Source organism: Castor canadensis, chromosome 2, assembly GCF_047511655.1.
Source record: "Castor canadensis chromosome 2, mCasCan1.hap1v2, whole genome shotgun sequence".
NCBI lineage: Eukaryota > Metazoa > Chordata > Mammalia > Rodentia > Castoridae > Castor > Castor canadensis.
The window spans coordinates 194,164,922-194,187,807 of NC_133387.1; the positions used below are offsets into that span (position 1 = coordinate 194,164,922).

Genomic DNA, 22,886 nt, shown 5'->3' on the forward strand with positions numbered 1-22,886 from the left:
TACCATAAACCCTTGCCTTAATCTCCTTCATTCACCCTCCCACCTCCCCAGAGCACCCCTCTACACTGTACCTATTTTACAATTCTGTCTTAATATCTAAATCGATGCTCAAAGGAGTTTCTCAGCGTCCCCACTGTGGGTATACTCTCCATTGGTCAGTTCAACCCCTTCCATAGCTCTCCCTTTTACCTCCCACCCTCCATTTTTCAACAGCTTTTAATACATATCTTTATATCCTCTATTTTCAAAGATGTTCTGTTTTACAATGTTGTTGATACTCTGTAATTCTCCTCTCCTTTCCCTCCTTCCCCAAGTTCCATAGAATATTTCCATTATTACAAACGTGTCCTACATATGAGTTTGTATATGCTCATGTTTGTTTTTGAGTATATGTTTATCTTTTGGATCTAGAAAAGCAAGTGTTATGGTTCAGATATTAGTTCCTGCCTCTGTGTTCTTTCCATGACACTCTTCGTCCCATCACACTAGCTGTGATGGCTATGGAAAAGGACATCATAGACTGAGTACATCATTCCCTCTGCCTATTATGGTGATCCTGAAATTCTATCCACAAAGCTTGAATGACATGATTCTCATAATCATGTCATGTTGTTTTGTATCATAAACAAACACATTAAAATTCCATTATTCAGTGTCGGTGGGTCTCCAACCTGTCTATCTTGACTACAGTTTCCATATTTCTTCCACCCCATTATGTTCCCTCATTTAGATGACAGCCACTCAGAAATATGACTATTTTGATTGATATTAATATATCTTTCATAAGAGAAAAAATATATATTCTTTAGCACACTAGACATTTGATGAATACCAAACTTCTTTATGAGTAAACCCAGATTTCTCATAATGAAACAAAACACAATTCATTTCCTTGCAGATTATCTCCTGTCCGAACATATTCTTTATTTGATAAACAGCATATATGCAAGTCATTCCTAACTCACCTTTGTATGAGATTGGGAAAGGGACACACAGTTGAAGATCTGTGAGGCAGACTTTAATGCATCTAACTCTAGGTTTTCAAATTCATCAGATATCTACAACAAATCTAATTAGCAGAAAAGTTTAAAGTGTTTGGATTTAATTTTCATAACTTATACTTTACTAAATGTACATTTAAAATATCACTCAAGTATATACTAAATATTATACCCAACTCAATCCAACAGATGATCGTATCTATTTGTGACAAGCTCAAAGTAATCAATTAAAGGTTAAAGTTTGTAGATATGCAGAATGTATTAAACTTGTGGTGTTGTCCTTAAAAATAGCAATTACTAACTAATGTACAATATAAGTGTAACCAGAATTGCCACTCTTGCCCCCCTGTATCATGAATATATTCTAATAAAAATTTTATAAAAAATGGCAATTCCATAAGTAGTAGTAAACACAGTCTGTTTTGTATTTTATGTAGCCCATGCTGCCTTACTCTCTTCCTTTCTCAACATCCTGAGTGCTAGGATTGCAGGCACGTTCCACCATGCTCAGCCAGAGTTAAGTGCTATTAGTCAGACAATAATGAGGATATCTCATTTCTTGAGACATACCATCAATGAGTAAATATCTATTCATGGGTTATAAAGAAAATTTTAGGGAAGTGGTAGTGTGGCAACACAAGTTATCTTTAAATGTCACATACTGTCACATAGGAATTTGTAATTTTGAGGGAGTATCTGCTGAGTTTTAAAACAAATATGTTCAAGATGAAACCAAATTGTTCGGGCATGACTGCTTTGGCACTGTGTGAACACATTCATTAGATGGAAGGCTTCTACAGTCCAGCCAACCTGAGAGACTGATTCTGTGACTCTGGACAGAGGACCGTGTGTGCCATTGGTTCTGAGAGGCTCCTGTTTTAACAGGCTCCCCTCTGAAGCCCTTGCTTTTGTATTTCTTTTCTTTATCAGATTTGAATTTATTACATAATATGTTCTGTCATTTTTCATTAAACTTTCTTTAATGAGGCTTTTTTTTAAAGTCAACATTTCTCATCTCTTCATGAATGAATACCAGGCAAATGAAATATAGAGAGATGGATGTAAAAAATGTGTTCAGTGACCAGTTGTCCATGGAGTACTAGGATAATAAGATTTAAGAGGTTTTTTTCACTGTAAGGAATTTGCAGAGCTTAAATATGTTACTGTATGGCTCTCAAGAGCTGGATGGTATACAGTTTGCTTGAACAGTTTTGCAAGTTTGTTTACAGGCATCTTTCCTGTATGAGTACCTTTGGTTGACCTCCTTTCTTAAACTTTCACACACATTTCGGACTTTAGTTTTCTTTAGCAAGAACATACATGTTGCTGTCACAGCATTTTTGTTTCTCTTCAGCATTGATTATCTTTACCCACAACAATGGCTGAACTGAATCATTTGAAGCATGTTTGAAATAAGTTCCATCCATACCTTTTTGGAATAGTGCCTTCCTCAGGCACTATTGATAACTATTAATAACTCCTGTAATAACTTTTTTTCCTTTCACCATCCATTCTCGGTAGTGACCTCTACTTAGCATGACCTGTTTTTCATAATATTGCTTATATTTGTATTGAGTCTATACTCCACAAATAAGAGAAAACATGTAGTCCGGCTTTCTGAACCTGGCTAACTTCACTTAAGATGGTGTTCTCCAGTTCCATTTATTTGCCTGAAAATGACATAATTTCATTCTTGTTCATGACTGAATAAAATTCCATTGTATATAAGTACCACATTTTCTTAATTCATTCATCAGTTGTGGGGCATCTTGGCTATTTCTGTAGCTGAGCTATTGTGAATAGTGCTGCAATAAACATGGGTGTGCAGGTGTCTGCTAATAACTTTGGATCACAGGTTTTAAAATTTGCATGTGTGTGTAATTATAATCAACAGATGAAACTGGGACTAATTAAATATAGAAGTCATATTATCCAAGACTTACTCTAATGTTATTTCAGTAGGATATTTTCTTTGCATTCAAGCTCATTTGGGCTTTCTAATGCTATATTATAAATTGCTAGGTAATGGAGAACATGATTCCCTATAAAATGAATTCACAGAGAAAACAAATGTGAGCAGTTATTTGTCTTAGTAAGTGAAAATGCATTTTAAGTCAACCCTTCACATTCATTCAAGTGATTCACCCTGATATTACTTTAAAGAACAAAAAAAGAGTCATAACTGTCAAGAGAAAAGTCAGAAAAAATGACTGTCCCTAAGAATCTAGATTTAAATATGCAGTGTAAGCATGAAATATTTGCAAAGTAATCTCAATGGGGAGTGAGTTTTCCTATATTTTATATACGTCAGCCAAAATTTAAAGGCTATTATAGGAATTTCTAACATTACTATTAATTGCCAAAAGCAATTTCTGCTTTTTAAAAAAAAATCTTGTTAAATCAGTTATATTTCTCAAACTCTTAAAAAAAAGAATGGAAACTATGAATACTTAGACAATGTGTATACAGTGGCGCTTAGCAAAGTAGACATTTAGTAAATGAATTCACTAAATATTGTTTCCTTATTACTATTTGGCACTACATAGTTACTTGTCTGTTTATTGCAGTGCTAAACTCCTAAACTGTCCTATTATCTTTGACCATCTCGCCATTGCCCTTGTATTTGATGCTCCAACCACACTTCCTGCAAGCACATGAGACTCTCCACTGCTTTGTTGTCACACATATCATCTGCCTCTTCCTGGGGAATTCTAACTTATCTTTCAGCAATTCAATTTCATCTTTTAGACACTTTCCCACTTTGTGTTGCATTGTTTATACTCTCTTTTCCTTTACATTGGAGTTCATTCATGGTTTGGACTAAAATTGATTTAACTTATATAAAGTGCTTGGAAACAAGTAGATATAGTATTCATAAATGTGCATCAAATACATGACCAAATGGATGAGTTTTTCACATACATATAAGACAGAAAAGTAGTAGGGTCATGTGTGCCCAGATAGAAAATTTGTTCCTCTTGTTTTATCTGCAATATTTTCACATTATTATATCATTGTATTATATTATAAGGATAAAGTCATAGGGCAGAATATACATATGCTTTACATATATTCCCCTCAGAGACTCTGGCTGTTAAAAGTCATTTGGAAGGCACAGAGATAATTTAAACTTAGACTGTAGAATTATATAATGATTGTTTAGTCTATGTGGCTCTGGGGAAAAGTCCCTTAAAAACAGAGTATTTCTTGTATCCACTCTTGGTTTTGTTCTATTTTTCAATTAATTAGTAATTATGCATGCCTCACTTTTTAAAGTTTCTTTCTTATTTGTTTATTTTTCATAAAAATGACACTAGTTTTATTTCCTTCCACAGTCTAATCTTAAATATGGCAGGAGTTGTATATAAACTTGGACTTACATTCTCTGTAATGATGTGGGTTAAAATTGACTTAACTGCATTAGTAGAGAACTAGTATTCAATTATGTGCTAAGGGGAGGATTAAAAATAAATTTTTTTCATTATCTTTCTGACTAAATCAGTGATTAAAAGAAGCATCACTTCATCTACTGACAGGTAGACACTTTATTACTGAACTGTATAGTATAAATACTCTATAATTTATAAAAGTGTACTTATATTTACTGTGCTTATATAACTCACAACAGTACCTTCAAAAGGTACAGTTGAATTTTTGGCTTCTTTTTTTTGTTAATCTCACTGGCTTTTTAGTATTTGAGGAGTAGATGCAAAATTCTGCTAAAGTAAAATCTGAATTTATCTTCTCTTTTCTGGTTAATAAGAAATGTTATTTGCCTTTCCTTAAGCCATAGTGAATACTTCTGTGCAGATGCTTCTGATTTAAAATTAGGAAAGATAATTGATTTTATACTTCAGAATTATCAAGCAGATTTTACTTTATCTTTTTAAAAGAAATGAACTTTTGGATTGTCAGAATCAATAGTGGAGATTACACTAATAAGTGCTCTTAGAGTTAAAACACGTTTAGTTGAACTGACCTCCTACATTCACAATTATTCCAAGAGCAAAGCACTTGCTTTCTCATGATTGAATTTATCTTGAAAAAACTGATATCTTCTGCTTTTTTTTATTTCTCTCTTTATTTTATTGTTTTAAAAATTTTATAAGAAAATGAGATATCACTGCAACCATGGTAACAGTGCTAGGAGACAATTACACACCCCTTTTTTACCCCCCACCAATTCCGTTTGTGCTAGTCTGATTGAATCAAAGGTGTTTCTGTGTTCTATGAAAATAGCAAACCTAGGGCAAAGTAATGGGACCTGCACATTCAAATCAATTCAGCCAAAAAGTAAGATTAAAGAAGTAAAATTCACCTTCTTAGTATAACTCATGTCTTTTGAGTTTCTTCTTATTTGTTGCAGATCCTGACTGAGCAAAACTCGATATGCAAAGGAGCTTTGTAATGAAGCAGAAGCAGCAACCTCTGCCAATACTGCAGTGCAGGGAATTGCTGAGAGGATGTCTTTGCTGGAGTAATTTCTTTGGGCACCTGATTTGTTCCTGTTGCACCTCACTCATTGCTATTTCAGTATACGGAAATGAAACTAATGTGATTTTTGTCAGCCTATACCACAGACTCTAGAACACTTTGGTTTTCCTCTTTTTTTGGTAGATGAGATTCTGGAAAGAAAAATTTTCCAGATCATTGAGTGCTTACTTTCTGGACTCTGAGTGCTTTCCCTTAAACACATACAAGAGTTATCACCTATCCATGTCTTCATAAATATTCAATTTTTCAACAATTATTTTGAGACATTACTTAGTCACTGGAGATATAATGGTAAATAAAATACTCTGCCCTGAGGGAGATAAGATTTCAATAAGAAAGACAGTTACCTAAACTGATGCAGTATAAGGAATCCAGGTTTCTGTTCCCTCCTGTCTTCACAGCTTTGTCTTTGACTAACGATCCATTCTAATTTTTGCCTTTGCCCTTTTCTCCAGTTTTTGTCATATAGAACTCGTCTCCATTTGATGAGTTTTTTTCAGCTCTTTCCCTTATAGTTTTATTCTGTCATAGGCTATCCTTACCCCTTTTCTGTACCTGGGAAAATCAAATGCATTTTTAGTGTATATGTCTATTTTTTTCTATGAAAGACTCTTGGGTACTGTTTTTATACTTAGTCGTTCTGTCTTCTGGGTTCTCGACACATTTTGTAATGTTTTTGTTTCTGAACCCATTACATTTGTAATTATTTATTCATGGTTTTGAGTTCCCAGGCTGAGTGTAAGAATTCTCCGTGGGGACCATATTTTGTTCACTTTTGTGTGGCCTCCAGTACCTGGAAAGGTGTTTGACATATAGAGGTTAAAGATGTCGTGTTAAATATGGGTGAATTTGTGAGTTGTTAGGTACAGAGTTGCCCTGCTGGCTATTGCTGGGTCATTCCTACTGTCAGAATGTGTGCTTTCCTTTTCAATTTGTCTTTCTATCTCTTCCACTTTGGTTTTGTTTTAGGGGTTTTGGTGTAAAAAAAATTGACCTGATGCTCACTACCCAACAACTAAAATGATAACATAACTAAATCAGTTATGGGATACATAGACTCTTTAGGCAGTTGGCTTAAACCAAGCTTTTTACCTTTTTGACTTTCTTTTTACATGCTTTTTGTTGATACCAGAAACTTTTTGAGAGTTGGGGCAGATGAGGTACAGCTTTATATGTGGTACAAGTCCTAATGTTTTGAGAACTGTAAAAACTTGCACATATATAGTCTTTATCTTTTAATCGGTTTTGTCAGGTTTTTGAAAATTTGACAAAGGTTCTTGCTGTGATCTGAGTTCTCATTTAAGTGCTGCTAAACATGGTAGACAGCTTTAGGCTTAGAATAAGTTAGTTAGACTCAACTTTGTGTTTCACCTCTTATGTGCAAATGACCATATTTATGTTTGAGAGCAATTTTCCTTTCTTTTGATCTTGTCCAGAGGTAGAATGATTGTTTTTCTTTAGTAGGGGGCAGTAAGTTTCTGAAAGGACAGTATGGCTTTTAGGCTTTTCTTGATTAATTTGCAAATAGTATGGGAAGGTCACTGGGTTACCAGTTACCCAAGTTTCACATTGCTTCTACTGGGACACTGACTTTCCCTTTCTTGTAGTGAAAGTGGCAATACTGCTGAAAAGGTACCAAGAAAATCTGAATGATGTGAGAAAGAGGCAGTTTGAGAAGTTTGTCAGCCAATTGCAGAGCCTGTCATTCTTCTCCATCCTTTTGTTAAATATTTATTTCACAATGTAAGGCCAGTCTTTACTATCATCTCCTGATAAATACTTGGTTGGACTCTTAAAACACATCCATGATGTGTTCCGTGGTCACTATAATTCTAGTTCTCTCTGTAATATCTTTGATACTATTCTATATTCACAAGAACTGGCATTCATAGCAATATCCTGGAGGCAGTGAGAGATTCTTGTTAACTTTCTATGTACTACTTTTCAACAAGAAAGAATATATTTCAGTGGAGTTTTAACAAACAGTTTGGTTTAACCTTAGTTACCTAGGGAAGAGTTACTAATAAGAACAAAAACATGTCTGTTTTGCTGAGCACTTTAGCAGAACATAGAATCTGTGTATAGTATGTATATAGTAGGCATGCAGCAATTATTTATTAACACAATTATTAATTAATTATTATACAAAAAGGCCACCTGACACATTTTATTTTATGCTTCATTTCATGATATATCCCATGTGTAAAACTGTATGTTGCTTCATGATCAAACACAAAACCAAACAGACTTCACTGGGAGTAGCATTACTGATTTTTACAGTGAGCAGGGCTTTACAAGATAATCTTAGCTCAATTCACCTCATATAAAGTAAGGAGAAGAATCACAGCTGTTAAGTGATTCCATTTGCTTTTTTAAAATAAACAATTGAAGATTTCTTATCCATTTCTCAGGGAGTAAAAGCACATCTATGTTAGAACTACAAAAATTTGGCTTATCTAATCCAGAGTATCAGAGTTGAGTGTTCATGAGTGAAGGGTTTCACAAAAACTAGGAACATAAAAATAAAACTGCACCCTTTTTTTTTTCTTGGCAGAGTGAAATATATGAGCAATCACTTGCCTTAAGTGTGATTTTGCTCAAATAATTTTTTTTGAGGTTTTTATTTATTTTATTTATTTATTTTTCATTTTTCTTTTATTATTCATATGTGCATACAAGGCTTGGTTCATTTCTCCCCCCTGGCCCCACCCCCTCCCTTACCACCCACTCCGCCCCCTCCCTCTCCCCCCACTCAATACCCAGCAGAAACTATTTTGCCCTTATTTCTAATTTTGTTGTAGAAAGAGTATTCATTCGCTGGTAAATGGATGGAATTGGAGAACATCAAATAATTTTTGATTCATAGATAGTTAAGTTCAAGTTTGTTGTTGCTTTCTTGCCACTGGGTTAAACATGAGCATCTGATACTTCAGTAAGCAACTAATAAAGCATTAGGCAGACTCCCCAAGGACTATACAAGTGTTGAGTTCAGGACTTAAAAGTAATAAATACATGTGAAAATCAAACAATATATTCAAAGCTGTCACTACAAACCACTTATTTTGATATGAAAACATTAGGTTATAGCTATGTTAGCTATTGAGAACTATTCTACAAAATAATTGATGCATTGTTGGAGGAAGAAAAATTAGGCCGAAAGAGTAAAAGCTAAGAGTATCTTTTAGTTAAGCTCACAGTAACTGGCACAGTAGGTTGTTATTTACATAAATTCTTTCACTTTTTTTTTAATCATTTGATTTGAGACAGAAAAATCAAAATACCTTCAGTTGCATTTTCAAATAGTTGCTCTTTTTCAAAAGGCAAAATTACAACAAATTCAGTTTCAAGATCTTAATTTACTTTCATTTAAGATTTTAGAATCAGGCAGCCCTCAGGACCCAAAGAAGCTCAAAGATCTCTGGGACTATGATGTTGTCAGACAACATTTAATGACAGGAAATGGAAGTGATGTAAGGAATGCCTTACCTGGTTACAGCTACGTGTTTTGCCTTAGTTGGAAGAACTGGTTGCTTGTGATCGGCTAAGGCTCACCTTCTGTGGTTGACTAAGTCTCACTTGTTTTTACTGAGCTAGGTCGCAGCTCATCATGCAAGGATTCAAGTATAGAGGCTTGTTCAGGCTTAAACTTAGTGTAACATTCTTGATGCTCATGTTTTGAAATGTTTGAATGAGTATATGGTCAACTGCTATTTTAAAATCAATACATTTATAAGAACTAATTAGTTCATGGCATAAAAATAATTTGGAAGACATGTAGAGAAGATGAAATGCTTTTCTAACCACAGTTGTCCATTAATATATTTTGAAAGAATAGCATGTGAGCTATTTCCATTACGTTTTTGCAAACTGATACAAATTGAAATGTCAAGGAAGTAATTATTGACAGCATGCCAGCATAATATGGCATATACTTGGCCTTCTAGAAATTTTATAATTCAGCTCCTTATTTTCATCATATTAATTTCACACTCTTCTGAGAGAGGGCTACTTTTTCAAATGAATTTTTTTCAATTAAGATTATTTAACTTTTAAAATTTCATTAAAACAATTTTTATTGATACAATTGAACATCTTTAAGTAGAGTAAGTAGAGTCTGTTATTTTGGTACATGTATGTTGCATATTAATTGACCCAAGATATTTAGGATATCCATCATCTCAAACACTTATTATTTCTTTGTGATGAGGACATTCAAAAGTCTAGTGATTTTGAATTATCTGACACAGTATTGTTAACTATAATCACCCTTCTCTGTAATAATACACCAGAATTTATTCCTCATATCTGGCTATGACTTTGTATCTCTCTCTTGCCTTCTCTCTCCAGGCTCCGGCAACCTCTTTTTGAAAAATACTTTGGTTGATTCTTTGACATTGCTCTCTGTTGTTATTTTAATTTATGAAAGAGAATTTTGAAACCCAGGGGCATTGTTGAAACATAGAGGTATATACAAATTCCTGACAAAGTTTTGATTAGCTCTTGTGTTTGAATGGGTCAAAGTAAAACCAAGAATTGATTTTGATTAGAGGTATGAGGAATTAAAATGCAGATAATAAAAAATCATGTTCAGAATTAAAAAATAACTTTCTTGGGAAGGAAGGAAGGGACAATGTAAAGTACATTGGTTTCTCACAATACTGTAGACTTTATCACAATTTATGTGGTATCTACCTGAGTGCAGATTAAAAAGACAAGAGTCTGTTATTCTCCTTATTCCTTTGCAGCCTAAAAAGAAAGCAACCTTTCCTAATTCAGCAAAAAGCATAAGAAAGGTAGACACTTAAGTTTTCTAATTTCTTCAAAATGACAAAAAATAAGACATCCAGTTCCTTTGGCAGGAGCTTATTTACAGCTTTTTCAGAGTTTATCCAAAACACCAGAGTGTGCTGATTTTCTCCTTAGAAACCAGCTAAGCCTCTGAAATGGGTCAGTGTGCTTTGGGCACTCAATAGCCTCCTCCAGACTCAGTTTTTGAAGCACAGGTGCTAAGTGGAGGGTCTTTCTGAGCTTTACTCACCCTCTGACAGGAACTTGGCAATCCAGGCAGTTATTAGAATTGGCAGCTCTGTGGGATTCATCCTGAGTTATTTACAAAGCTTCAGTTGTTCAGGTCAAACAACTCCAACTCACACAAGGGCGGGAGTGGAAGGAAGAGAGAATGGGAGTTGGAGCTGAAGTGACTGCACTGCTTAAGAAAGTCAGGGGGAAAGTTTTTTCTTAGAGGCCATATATAGCTATTAAAATTTTAATATATCTTGAATAGTTACTACCTCAATGAGTCTTTGGACTCCCTCAGGAATAAGCCTGATGATACAGAGTGTAATATAAAAATAATCTCAACATATAGATGTATTTCTTCTGTGAAGTGTTTTTGATTTTGTTTGTTTTTTTCTTCTATAAAGATAACTGAGGTAAATACTTTGTCAATTCCTTTTATAGTATAGTCTAGCTTCATGCCTTAGAAATGTAGCATATTTTTATGATTAAGTTTCATAGATGTTCATATGTAGTTATGGAAGCTTAAGACCTCTAATTCTGTGTCTTTAGGTACTGAGGAGTCTTTAAAACATATCCTCTGTTTAATTGAGTACTATAGTGATTCTTATAAACCAGCCTCCAAATTAGTAAGCTTATTACAAGTCTAATCATGTAATTATTCAGTTAAATTAAAAATAACAAGTGCGTCAACCCCAAATCATGTAACTTTATCATTTAGCCTACCTAACATATTGTAGATAAATATAAGCAAGCATTTGTAAAACCACTAGATGGCATACAGTCACCGCAATTTTGGCTAAAGACAGCCTCAAAGCTTTATCATGATGTGCAGGATTAGGCTGAAGGCAAATGTTATCCATTATTGGATGATTTTTTCCTATCATCATTTAGCACAATGACAAAGCTCAGTTTTATCTTTTCCTGCCTACTTCAAATCAAATCAACAACTATTTACTGGAAGCTTTACTAAAAGATTCTTTGTGAGGAGAGTTGAAATCATCTTTATGGCAGTGGGCAATGTATTTACTTGTAATACCTAGCAGGAAAATGTACTGTGCACAGTACTCCACATAAATTTCTTTTATTTTGTTGAAAACAGAAGATCAGGAGCTCTTGATAGTTCACTAAGGATCATCTATTGCTCATACTTTCACATTGTGTGAGAAGCAGGGCTCCTAACTTCACTGAGACCTAAGACTCAAAATGGCCTTTGGTGATAAAAGATTATGATTTAGTCCTGGAGATAAATCATGGAAAACTCCCAAACTTCACACTCCAAACTAGAAGATTGACAGAAGATAGTAATGGAGGAAATCAGGCAAAGGTCAACATTTTTATGTAAGGTATAGATGAGCAGTAAGATAAAAATCTAGACTTACCTGTTCTAATATGTTTTGAAGCCTTTCTATCTCACAGTCAATTACAAATTTCTTCTCTTGTCTTCTATCAAGTTCTTCTAGAAGTTGTCTATAGCTGACATCATTAAAATTTTCCACACATATAGCACTGACATGCCAACCATTTTGTCCTGCTTTTTCCATAATTGCTTGAAGTATTGAGTATCCTATTGAAGAAAAGAAAGAGGTACCAAAACATGCTTTTATTCCCCTTTAAGAACTTATGCAGGCACTGAGACTACTTCAATATTTTCTATGTTCCACAGTATGCACTGATTGCTTAAGAACTTAAAATGTGAGTGGTTATTTCCCTTGCTTTCTTTACTGAGGGCAACAAAATCTCTTAAGCTATTGAATGAATGAAGTAGCACCACCACACTGTGTATAAGCTCTCAAAATCACTCTATTGGAGAATATTCCACTGCTCTAGACACATTTTTGATGAGATAAACTCAAAACCAAATCTACCACCACCTGTAGTCAATATCAATTTCATAAACCCTTCTCGTTATTTTACTCTCCAGACAGTTTTCATTTTGAACAACTGTTTTGATTTTTCCCTTGAGCAAGGTACTAACAATATTTTTGACTTCAACTATGGAAGACAAGGTGTAAAAGAAACAATATAATGTATTTATTGAGAACCCATTGTTGTCACAGTCTCCTTTGATGATATGGACAGATCTCTATTGGAAAGGTATTATTTATTAAACTTTTCTTTCTTTGTAGTAAGATGGGTTGGATTGGGAGAACGCTGGATAACCACTAAGTGAGAGACTGAGTGCTCATATCCATAACCTGGTAGAGGAGAAAGCTATTCAAAAAAGCAAATACAACTTAATTTTTAAAAGCGTTTTGATAGTAGTGTTCAAGGTAACATGTTAGTGCAAGGGAAGTCTTGGCTAAGAATGCTTGCATGGGACAACGAAAAATACCAGAGGAGAAACCATTTGAATTGAGTCCTGAAGACTGAGAAAGAGAAAGACTGCTGGAGGTGGGTTGTTCCTTAGGTAAAAACAGCTTTCCATGAGAGGAGAGGATGGTTCCTACCCTGTTCTTGATCCTGACCTTCCTGCACAAGGAAGGGGAGTCATCTGGTTAAGAACCTGGGTTAAGGAGGAGGAGTGAATTTATCCTCAGCACTAGGAGTTTATCTTTACACCAACACTGTTGTGACATCTTCCCACCTTCTCCAGCTCTCAGTTTTAAATTATGAGAGAAGAAGGGGAAAAAGATCCTTCAAACCTATAAACAGTCCTTAAATGAGGATCGGTTAAGATCAAGTCTACTAGCCAGTATTTTGTTTTTCCCACATTGTGGCTTAGGATAAATACAATATCCTGGTCCTATTCAAGGAAGTCCAGCACTTTTTGGCTTATTATCTAGACCCTGCCTGTAGTTTCTCCCTCATGAGGTTGTCAAGTGAGGATAGAGAGCTGGTGGATTAGAAGACTTAAAATGAATATACAGTGCCTCCAAGATAAGAGTGTATTTATTTGGCTTTCTTATTGGTGTGTGTCTCCCAGATTCGGGACTTTGATTTTAAGGTTTGTTTTCTCATGTCAGAGTTTCAAATATTATGATGCTCAGGTAACATTAACAGACGGAACTGATGATGAGCTCATATTTGAAATATAAATTACCTGATATCCTGCCAAATGAAATACTGTGGCAGTCAGAATTCATTTCTATCTGAGCAAAAAAATTCCCCAAGAGGAAGAAAGAGAGCATGTTAATTACCATATAATTATTCTGGTGTATCTATTGCTGCATTTAGTCTTCTTGAAAGGCATGCCAATAATTATCTTTTCAAATCTTACCTGAACTACCCCCCACCCCCATTCCAACCTGGAAACCCAAGACTCTTTCTCTTGTTTCCTACTCAATGCATATGTTAACTTGATGGTAGGACTCTTTTTTTAAAGCATGTGCTCATGCTTCATTTATTCTGTTTCTGGACTTGCTTTCAGATTTTTACACCTATGAACGTGAAAGGAATACTTTCAAAAATGCCAATTGGCACCTTATTTGTCTTTCTTTTCTCCTTTTATTTATCATTGTGCCGAAACAATTCTAAGACTTATTGTTTGTTGATTGAGTGTTATAAAAATATAAATATGTTCTATACACTTCAAAATCGTCTTCCTGCACCCAAGGATCAATTCACAGCTCAGCTCTGTTCTCTAGATATTGCTGTTATTTTTTGGAGTCATGTGGTTGTCAATGCCAGTATGAGAATCCATGCTGTTATTCTCCTGCTGATATGGCCTTTGCAGTATGTAGAGAACCATACCTTCTGATGAAATTTATCTATCTACCTACCTACCTATCTATCCCCACTTACATCATAATATTGCAAGATTAACACTAATAAAACAAAATCATACTTCAAGTGCAGCATTTCATTATCTGATTGTTCAGAGTTACAAATGATGCTAGAACTGAAATAAGGCAAAACCCCAGAATGTAATCTTTTGTTAAATGTCAAAGAAAGTTGGCCATCTAAAAAGCACCATTAATCATAGTCAGAAATAAATGACATCTTTTCAATGCAGTGCAAAGGACACAGAGTTACAGTTTCAGATCCTGGCTGAAAACTTAGATTCTTTGGTTTTAATATGCTCTCTTATTATTCATTGTTGTTCAGATGTGTGTGTCTTATTTATTTGCCAAGCTAGCTGGGAATATATTGTAACTAGGAGAAGATACTGCTGTTGAATCTGTGATTATGTAACTTAGTTGTTATATAAACTAGAAAATTACAAGTTAGGTCATACTATTTCTACATCTGGCTATAATTTGTATCTTCTAGTTATTCAAAACTTGTACTATAATGTTGTCATAAAGATGAATGCTTCAGTTTTAGGTGACTATCATCACATGAGTAAGAAGAAATTCACTGCTGTAAAGAATATTTTACCTCTTGCTTCTGCTTGAAGAGTTGTCTAAATTTTAATTCCATATAATTTATTGAAAAGTTACTATACCCAGGATTCTATCAGGTATATCAAGATAAACAAAGACATGATTCTTCTCTTTATAAGGAATCTATTATCTAGCAAAACTGATAGTTAGGTAACTAACCATTATATAAAATATACAGCATTGTATAACTTCAAAGGAATAAAAATATTTTTTAGAATACTAGTGAGAATATATCATAGATTACTGGATTGAAATGAGGAACCAAAAGCTTTTCTGTAATTATCCTAGAACACTATCAAATGCACATAAAATATTTTAAAATATGTTATTATGTCACATAAAGATATTATTCACTCTGTTAAGTAGAATGCTAGTGAGGTGAGCAGTCCTAATCTACTGCATCCTTAAACATCTGCACTTTATATATCATCCATGGATAATGACCTAGTTTGGATGAGTAGCACCTCAGAGATCTTGCTGTCAATTACACAAGCTGGGTTTACTTATTTGATGTTCTTTTTTGCAAGAGTTATTTGATTCAACTCTCTGTATACAAAGCAGCAGGCAGAGAAGCAGAAATTTATGCAAAAAGGAGATAATTTCAAAAAGGCAAGAGTTGTCCATATGCCATAAAAAATTTCACTTGGATGAAATCTGGAAAGTGCCTCTTGTGTTTTTCCGTGAGAAAGTCCTGGATGTACTCCACATGAGAAGGGAATGGAATTATGGAAGTCATTTTTCAGAGGAGTGAGAAATGGAGGAGAAAGCAGGAAGAGAGCAGAATATAGAAAAAGCAAGGAATATTATCAGGTTAACAAAGTCATTAGTGATGCACATGCCATTTTGGTGAATATGGGAGAGAGAAGCATCTAGGTTATGAGGACTAGTCTGAGAACTAGAACTGTGTCTGCTGTATAGTGTGCTGTTGATCCTGGAAGGGAGAAGTGACAAAGAAGATGTCGGTAGCTTGTCCCTACTCAAACTAAAGCAACTCTCTTTTGTTTTATAGGTTGCTACTCAGGTACCTCTTAATATTGCATCAGTTTCATGGTCTGGCACTAAACTCGTGGGTTTGAGGAGAAAGGTGTGTGTGTTTGGAGTCTACTTCCTGCTGTAGGTTGACCTGAGACATGGAGAGGAGTAATACTCTGCAGTCACACTGCATTTAATGTCACCACATTGGAACTATTGAACACATGTAGTAACCATTTAGTTTGGACTTTTGCTAAAGTCCAAACTGAAAAAACATGCTGAAATAACATGTTAAGGTAACAGTTTGGAGCTTAAGGTCTCAACCCACAGAAGGAACAATCAACATTGTGGCTTGGCAAAAGTTATCTGAAGCATTTATTTATGTCACAGCTCATGAAGCACATAGTGAAATAAGAATGATTTTTTTTCTTATACAACTTGATGCGATGCATTTACACACCAGGTAAGATGGGATGTCTTGAGTTTTCTCTCTTCTCCACACACTCAGAAATCTAACTAGATGGATACCAAATGACCATTTTCAAAGACAGTCATTTGGGGTCCTAGATTTTTCCTTAAAGCTTCTTATATTTTCTGACAATAACATCATAGTTTTTTGGCCCCTACATTACCGTGTTCATACTTAGGTCAGGTGAAGCCTTACAAAGGAGCTTGATACATTAAATCTTTAAAGTTAAAAAGCAATGCAGCAGATCTGTAAGTTGTTAGCCACTATCCATTCTTCCCTTAATCCAAAGCAATGGAATTTTAACTTGGACACATGGACAGAATAAATACATTTCCTCATTTCTTGCTCAGCTGGAAATGGCTCTAGGGCTAAGTTTTGACCAATGTGGAAGCTTCTCAAAGTTCACTTTGTGAGTAGCTTTTCATCTTACCAACTGACCCTTCATCTTGCTGCCTGAGTGCAAATGCCACCTTTTGGTCATAAGGTCAGGTTTTGAATGATGGACTCACCAGATAAACCTGAGTCTCTAACTTATTGAAATAGATGATTGCTCCCTGATTATCCAGATTTCTAAATTTGTCTAAATCTTGTTTTAGACATTGATATGGCTAAAGATTTCTGTCACTTGCTATTAAGCTAATTTTGGTTAATTCATGTGTCTAGCTAGTATTCTCAGCTATTTGGCACGGCACAGATACAAGGCACTGACCACATTACAAGAATGGTCAATCAGTAATTTCTCTTGTTTATCTAGACCTTTCTTAAAAATGGGGTACTGGTAAATTTTATTTCAGTGCTATGAGTGACTGAGTCTATTAATGCACATATTGACTTATTTAAGCAGCAACTAGACAGATCTCTGTGAGCAGAAGCTCTAGTTATTGGAGTTATTTGCACAAATCCTTCAATGGTTTCCTATCATTTTTATGATACATACTAACATCTAGTCATACTTATCCCCTACCTCTCCAGCTTCATTTTATGGCATTATATTGCATGCTACCTACCTTCCAACAATGCCGGCCTTCACAAATATACTAGAAGGTACCATGAACTCCTATCCCAGTGCCTTTGCACACACACTACCACACCCTTTAATTACTCTTTCCTTGCTCTTTTGCCTTTTGTTTACCCTTAAGATCTCATCTAAAATATCACATGTCCCCTAAATAAATTACTTCCCAATGAAATCTCATAGATTTCTGTACATTTCTTTCAGAGAGATTTTTTATAGGGGTTTCTAATTATACATTTGAATGATAATCAGATTAAAGTATCTCTCTCCTCACTGTACTGTGGATTCCATGAAGGTAGGTACTATTCCTGAGCTCGGTACTTAGCCCACGAGATGCTTAGTGAAGAGTTGTTCGAATAAATTAGTCAGCAGGTCACAGAGGAGAATCAAGATATGAAATGTTCAGAGCTAAAATGAGGCATTTCTGGCCACACTTAGGAGCTATGAATACTTTAAGTTATCTTGTGTGGTTGGAAAGAAAAAGGGTATTTGTGGGGAACTAATGTGGACTATGGGGTGAGCTTCGAAGGCTGAAGATAGAAACAGACAAAAGGTATACCAGTAGAACCTTTGTCACTGTAAGGAATTGGTGTTCCTCATCAAAGACTCTAAGAAGAGCGTGACATTGCAGAATGGGATTTACAGGGAAAATACAACAGATGAGAGTAACACAGAAACAGAAATCCACTAAGGACACTCACACAGATGAGAGTGATGGGAGCCGGATCTGGATCATATAGAAAAAGGAGAACAGATTCTAGATTATAAGGCAGAGTAAATTAACCTGGTAACTGATGAAACATAAGGGACTAGGGAAGGGGGATTGGCATGTAACCATCACCCATGTTGTGATAGACATTCCACCTCACTTTCAGATGGAGCTCTTAGGTTGGATTTGGTCTCCAGAAGAAGCACCTGTTTTTCTATTTGGGCTTCTGATGAAAACAGTCTTTGCAGTCACCTCAGTGACTAAATAAATTAATAAGTGGAATAAATTCTGACCCAGTTCAGGAAAATTCATTTTTTCCCTTGCTCTCTGTAGGTATCAGTTATTCTAGAGATTATCTCTATAAATTTTGAATACATTGGATCTCTTTTCTTTTTTAATTTTTTATTTCCTTTTTCTTCTTTAGTGGTACTGGGGATTGAATTTATGGCCTTGCACTTGCCAAGCAACTAGTCTCTCTACCACATGAGCCATGCCCAGCCTGACTGGTTTTTTAGTTTATTTTTTAGTTATGGTTGCACATGTAGTCTGACCAGTCTCAGACTGCCACCCTCCTATCTTTGTGTCCAGCATAGCCGTGATTCCAGGCATGAGCTCTCATGCTTGGTTTGGATCTCTTTTCATGATTGTTTCCAGAATTTCTTTTTTTAAATCTCCTTAGCACTGTGGGCCTTTATCAACATAAACAATCTATTTTTATAAGTGCAGCATTCTTGAAGGATAGTTTCTTCATCAGAATAGTAGCTACACATTTATTTTGCTCATAAAGTGAGACTTTAATCTATTTTACATATTGTACTATGCAAAGCTCACAATTATGATTTTATTCCTTTTGTACATTACACTATACAAAGTTTCATAAGTGAAATAAAATATTCATTTGTGAATTAACAGGCACCCAAACAATGTCTTTGTCTTATATGAAGAATTTAAAGTACTTATGACATAATTTTAAATTTCAAAATTATTCACTTACTAATCCTTTGAGAAAGCAAAATGTTAAGAGGAAAACAGATCTTTTAAAAGGGGACTTCACAGCGGGGAGAAGGCACCAAACTGTGATGTAGTCTGCAGTGGATGGAGGAGGTTTGGGAGTTTGCCAAATGGAGTTGGTGAGGAGGAAGGAGTCACTGAATCATAAGAAAAGGCACAGAAGCAGGAAGCTTGAGGTATCCTTAATACACTGTTAATAGCTGGTAGTTATTAGAACACTTTGCTGTAATAGTGGGTTCACAGTGCTTCGTTAGAATTTTATTGTATGACTGGATCTCATAATGGCCTCTGAAGCAGGTATTTTCCATACCCTCATGGTGAAGAAGTTTGTGTGATTCATCACACCATAGCCCACTAATGGGCAGAGCTGTGACCTGAACTCAAATCTTCCATTCTTAAGTCGAGGGACTCTTCTCCACTTTCTCTTGCTGGAGAGCAGTAGAAAATTAACAAGGAAAGATGAAGCTGTGTTGCTAAGGCCATTGACAGATACCACAGATTCTTTTCTTTCACATGAGCACATCACATATCTTGGTATATTCTGTTAGTGCTACTTTCAAAATACATGAGGAATCTAACCATTCCTCCCAACTTCTTTCACCCAAGTTCTGCCTCTGGTATGGATTGCTCTGATAGCAGCTCATGGGTTTCCCAGCTCAGCCTTCATCTCCTTCTCCCCATGCATAGCCTTGCTTAAATAATGAAACTTTTCAAACAAGCTAAAATTCATACCACTCATGGGTCCAAGCTCTCCTTCCCTCCGCCCCACCCCAATTGCATCTTTACAATGGCTTTCAGGTCTCCACATTTCTGATCTTCTCTGTGGCTACCTCACTCTTAAATGTCACCAGCAAACTGGCCCCTGTGCCAGGTGTGTTCCTGCCTCACACTTTGCCCTGGAGTGCTGTCTTTAAGGTGGAGCTTCACACTTTCACTTCCTGTAGGTCTTTTTTCAAATGCTCTCTTCACAGGGCCATCCCAGGTTACCTGATCCTAAAATCCTTCATCCTGAGATTGCCTGTCACCCTTCTCTGCTATCATAGTCTATATTTTCCTCACTTTTCTTGTTCACTGTCTGTTACTTATGTAAGATTCTGAAGTCAGGGACATTATTTTGTTCACTCTGCTTAGAAGAGTACCTGGCATTTAAAAGAAACTCAATAAATTGAAGGTTTTGAAATTTCCCCTCCATTGGAAGCTCATGCCTGTATACCAACCGCTCTGGAGACACAAATTAGGAAGACCATGGCTCAAAACCAGGCTACCTAAAATGTTCTTGAGATCCCCTCATCTCAACCAATAAAATCTGGGCACATGCCTATCATCCCAGTAGGAGGCTCACAGGCCAGAGTACTGGCAAAAAAAAAAAAAAGAAAGTAAAAAAAATCACTTCATTGATTGTAGTGAAACATTGGAAGCTTTGGAACAGGGAAGAGATGCATTTATAAAACTGTTTTCTTATGTTAGGTAGATTTAGTGGAAATCATGGATGAGCAGAAAGAGAAGGGAGAAGGGAAATCCAAATAGGAGTTGACTAAAATCAACTCCTATTGGAGTTGGAAAGCAATAGCTCCTCTTTTCTAGACTTTTTGGGAAAAAAATGGGAAAAAGAGAGCATCAGTTGCTTGCTTTACTCCAAATTCTATACTTGTTCCCTCATTCTGTGTTTTTCTGATGAAAGCTGGGAGAAATGTCATTTTCAGGTTAAGTCATATAGTTCCATTCTGTTGGTTAAAACAAGTCAAATACCAGCCGTATTTTATTTTTCAAGTTCGAGATGGCTTCCAAATTAATGACAAATAATACTAAATGTTATTGAACTGACCAAAGTAAACTATATTCACAGTGGAGAGACATTGAGAACCCCTTTGAACATTGACTTTGGAATTAAAAATGAAAGACAAGACTGCAAAATAGGTGCTGTGTATGGGAGTGTACTTGTGGGAGGGGGAGCTTTAATGAAGGAGATGAAGGTGAGGAAATATGGCTGATGGGTTTCGTAGTGTTATATGAAATAGAATGATGAAGCATCTTGTGATTGCTTTAAGTGGGGTGAGGAGAGGGGTTAAGGGGAGGCGGGGGAGCTGGTGGAGGCAATCTAGCCAACGTACACTGTAAGGCTACTTGGAATGAATCCTCCTTACACAGTGAGCATTTCCATTGTTTTTATCCTAAAAATGGAAAAAATGAGAAAAGTAAAAGAAGAAAAAAAGAAAACATTTCACTCAGGCTAATGGGATGCTGTAAACAAATACTAGTTCATGATTAGATAATCACAAAAAATTACAACTTACCTCTGGAAAATAAATAAATAAATGACCTTAAAACTAAAACTGTTTAACGTCTAATTTATATATTAGGTCCCAGAAGAATGTGGCAAGTAACTGCAAAAATCCCAGATGTGGGCAGAGGTTGGTCATGAGTTGCAGGAGCCAAGAGTCCTGTGTTCCTTTGCCTTAAGTTATCCTTCAATCATCCCTGAATAGTACTCTACAGTTTGCATCATCAATATTTATAGTCACCATTTTGAGTCACTTAAAGCTAAAATAAATTTTGAAAAACTAAGAATTAAGGAAAGTATGAAACCCATTTCAGAAGGATATCCATTCTAAGCGGTTAAAAACAGAAATACTTCTGGTTCATGAAAATGAAAACTGAGTTAAACCCTGAAAAACTGGCTCATTGGTGAAACAAGATAGCCAAGGTTTTCCACGAAATTCTGGTACTTACAAGACCAATTAATTTATTCTACCCTACGCTGAAGTCTGAGTCCAACAGATCTCATTAATTAATCATGAAAGCAATCACTAGCAACAAAACCCAGAAGTGTTACATAACATATTAAATATCAGTTTGTTATATTCACATGCCAAGCTGTGTACTGTAAATATTATTAATTTTTTTCAGGGGTGTCACTCTCTATTAATTGACTACCAACCATATTCCAGCTACAAACTGAGCATAATGAGAGCCAGGATCAGGACACACTGTGTAGTACACAGCACAGAGAATAATTTGTATTTGTTGGATCAATAGCAGCTTGCTTGCATTTTCCATTCATTATCTCATATTGTCTTCAAAATTTCCCTGTTAGGTACTGTTCATGTCCATTTTATAGATGATAAAATTGGGGTTTAGAGCAGCTAATGAACTCCCTTGACCTAGGTCACAAAGCTACGGGTGAATAAGCAGTGCTTTCTCCACTGGGCTGTGCTCACACTCTCTACTAGCTCAGCAGGAAGCAACCATGAAGGCTGAGAAAAGAGAAAGGACCTGGCGTTGCAATTGAGAAGCAAGGTAGAAATATCCATATGTCTCTTGAGAGGTGGTATGAGTGAGGGTTTGTGAAATATGTTAGATTTCCAGGAGTTGTGAGGAAAACAGAAGAGAGTGACCATGGTAGCTATGTCTAGAGCATGCTGTTTGGGAAAGATGTGGAGACAAAAAGGGAGCCATTAAAAAAACTTGCAGGGAGATGGAGAGAAAGTGGAAACCATTCAGGGTATCTAGACAAAGGTCCTTGGTGCACACTTGGCCATCTTGAGAACTTGCTGTGAGGTTGTGTGAAATAAAGTCATTAAGGACAAAATGGAGGTGGAAAATGGAATCCCCAAGAGGGATGTATGGTTTCTCAACATCCCAAATCTGGCCCAAATCATCTATTCTTTGTCTTAAGAATAATGGAATGTGGTACCTCGAGGCAATGTTGGTATTCTTCAGAGTGCCTTCATTCTCTCTTTCCCCCTCCAAACCACCTACAGACTTCTAGAAATGCCCACAGGCATATCATGGAGCCAAAACCACAGTTCCAAAAGGAAAAACAATTAGACCAGAAGGGAATAATTTTCTCTAGGCTTATTCATGGATTCCTTTG

At 35.7% G+C, this 22,886-nt stretch overlaps 1 protein-coding gene across 7 annotated transcripts in view; it reads right to left on the reverse strand.

Annotated features, from left to right (window-relative positions):
* Gria4 (glutamate ionotropic receptor AMPA type subunit 4) overlaps positions 1-22,886 on the reverse strand; it is a 335,307-nt gene that overhangs the window by 89,900 nt on the left and 222,521 nt on the right. For all 7 annotated transcript variants that reach the window (XM_074066811.1, XM_074066812.1, XM_074066810.1 and 4 more), the window contains one exon: positions 11,894-12,078. In XM_074066811.1, the coding sequence (XP_073922912.1) occupies positions 11,894-12,078 (185 nt within the window). The remainder of the gene's footprint in view (positions 1-11,893; positions 12,079-22,886) is intronic.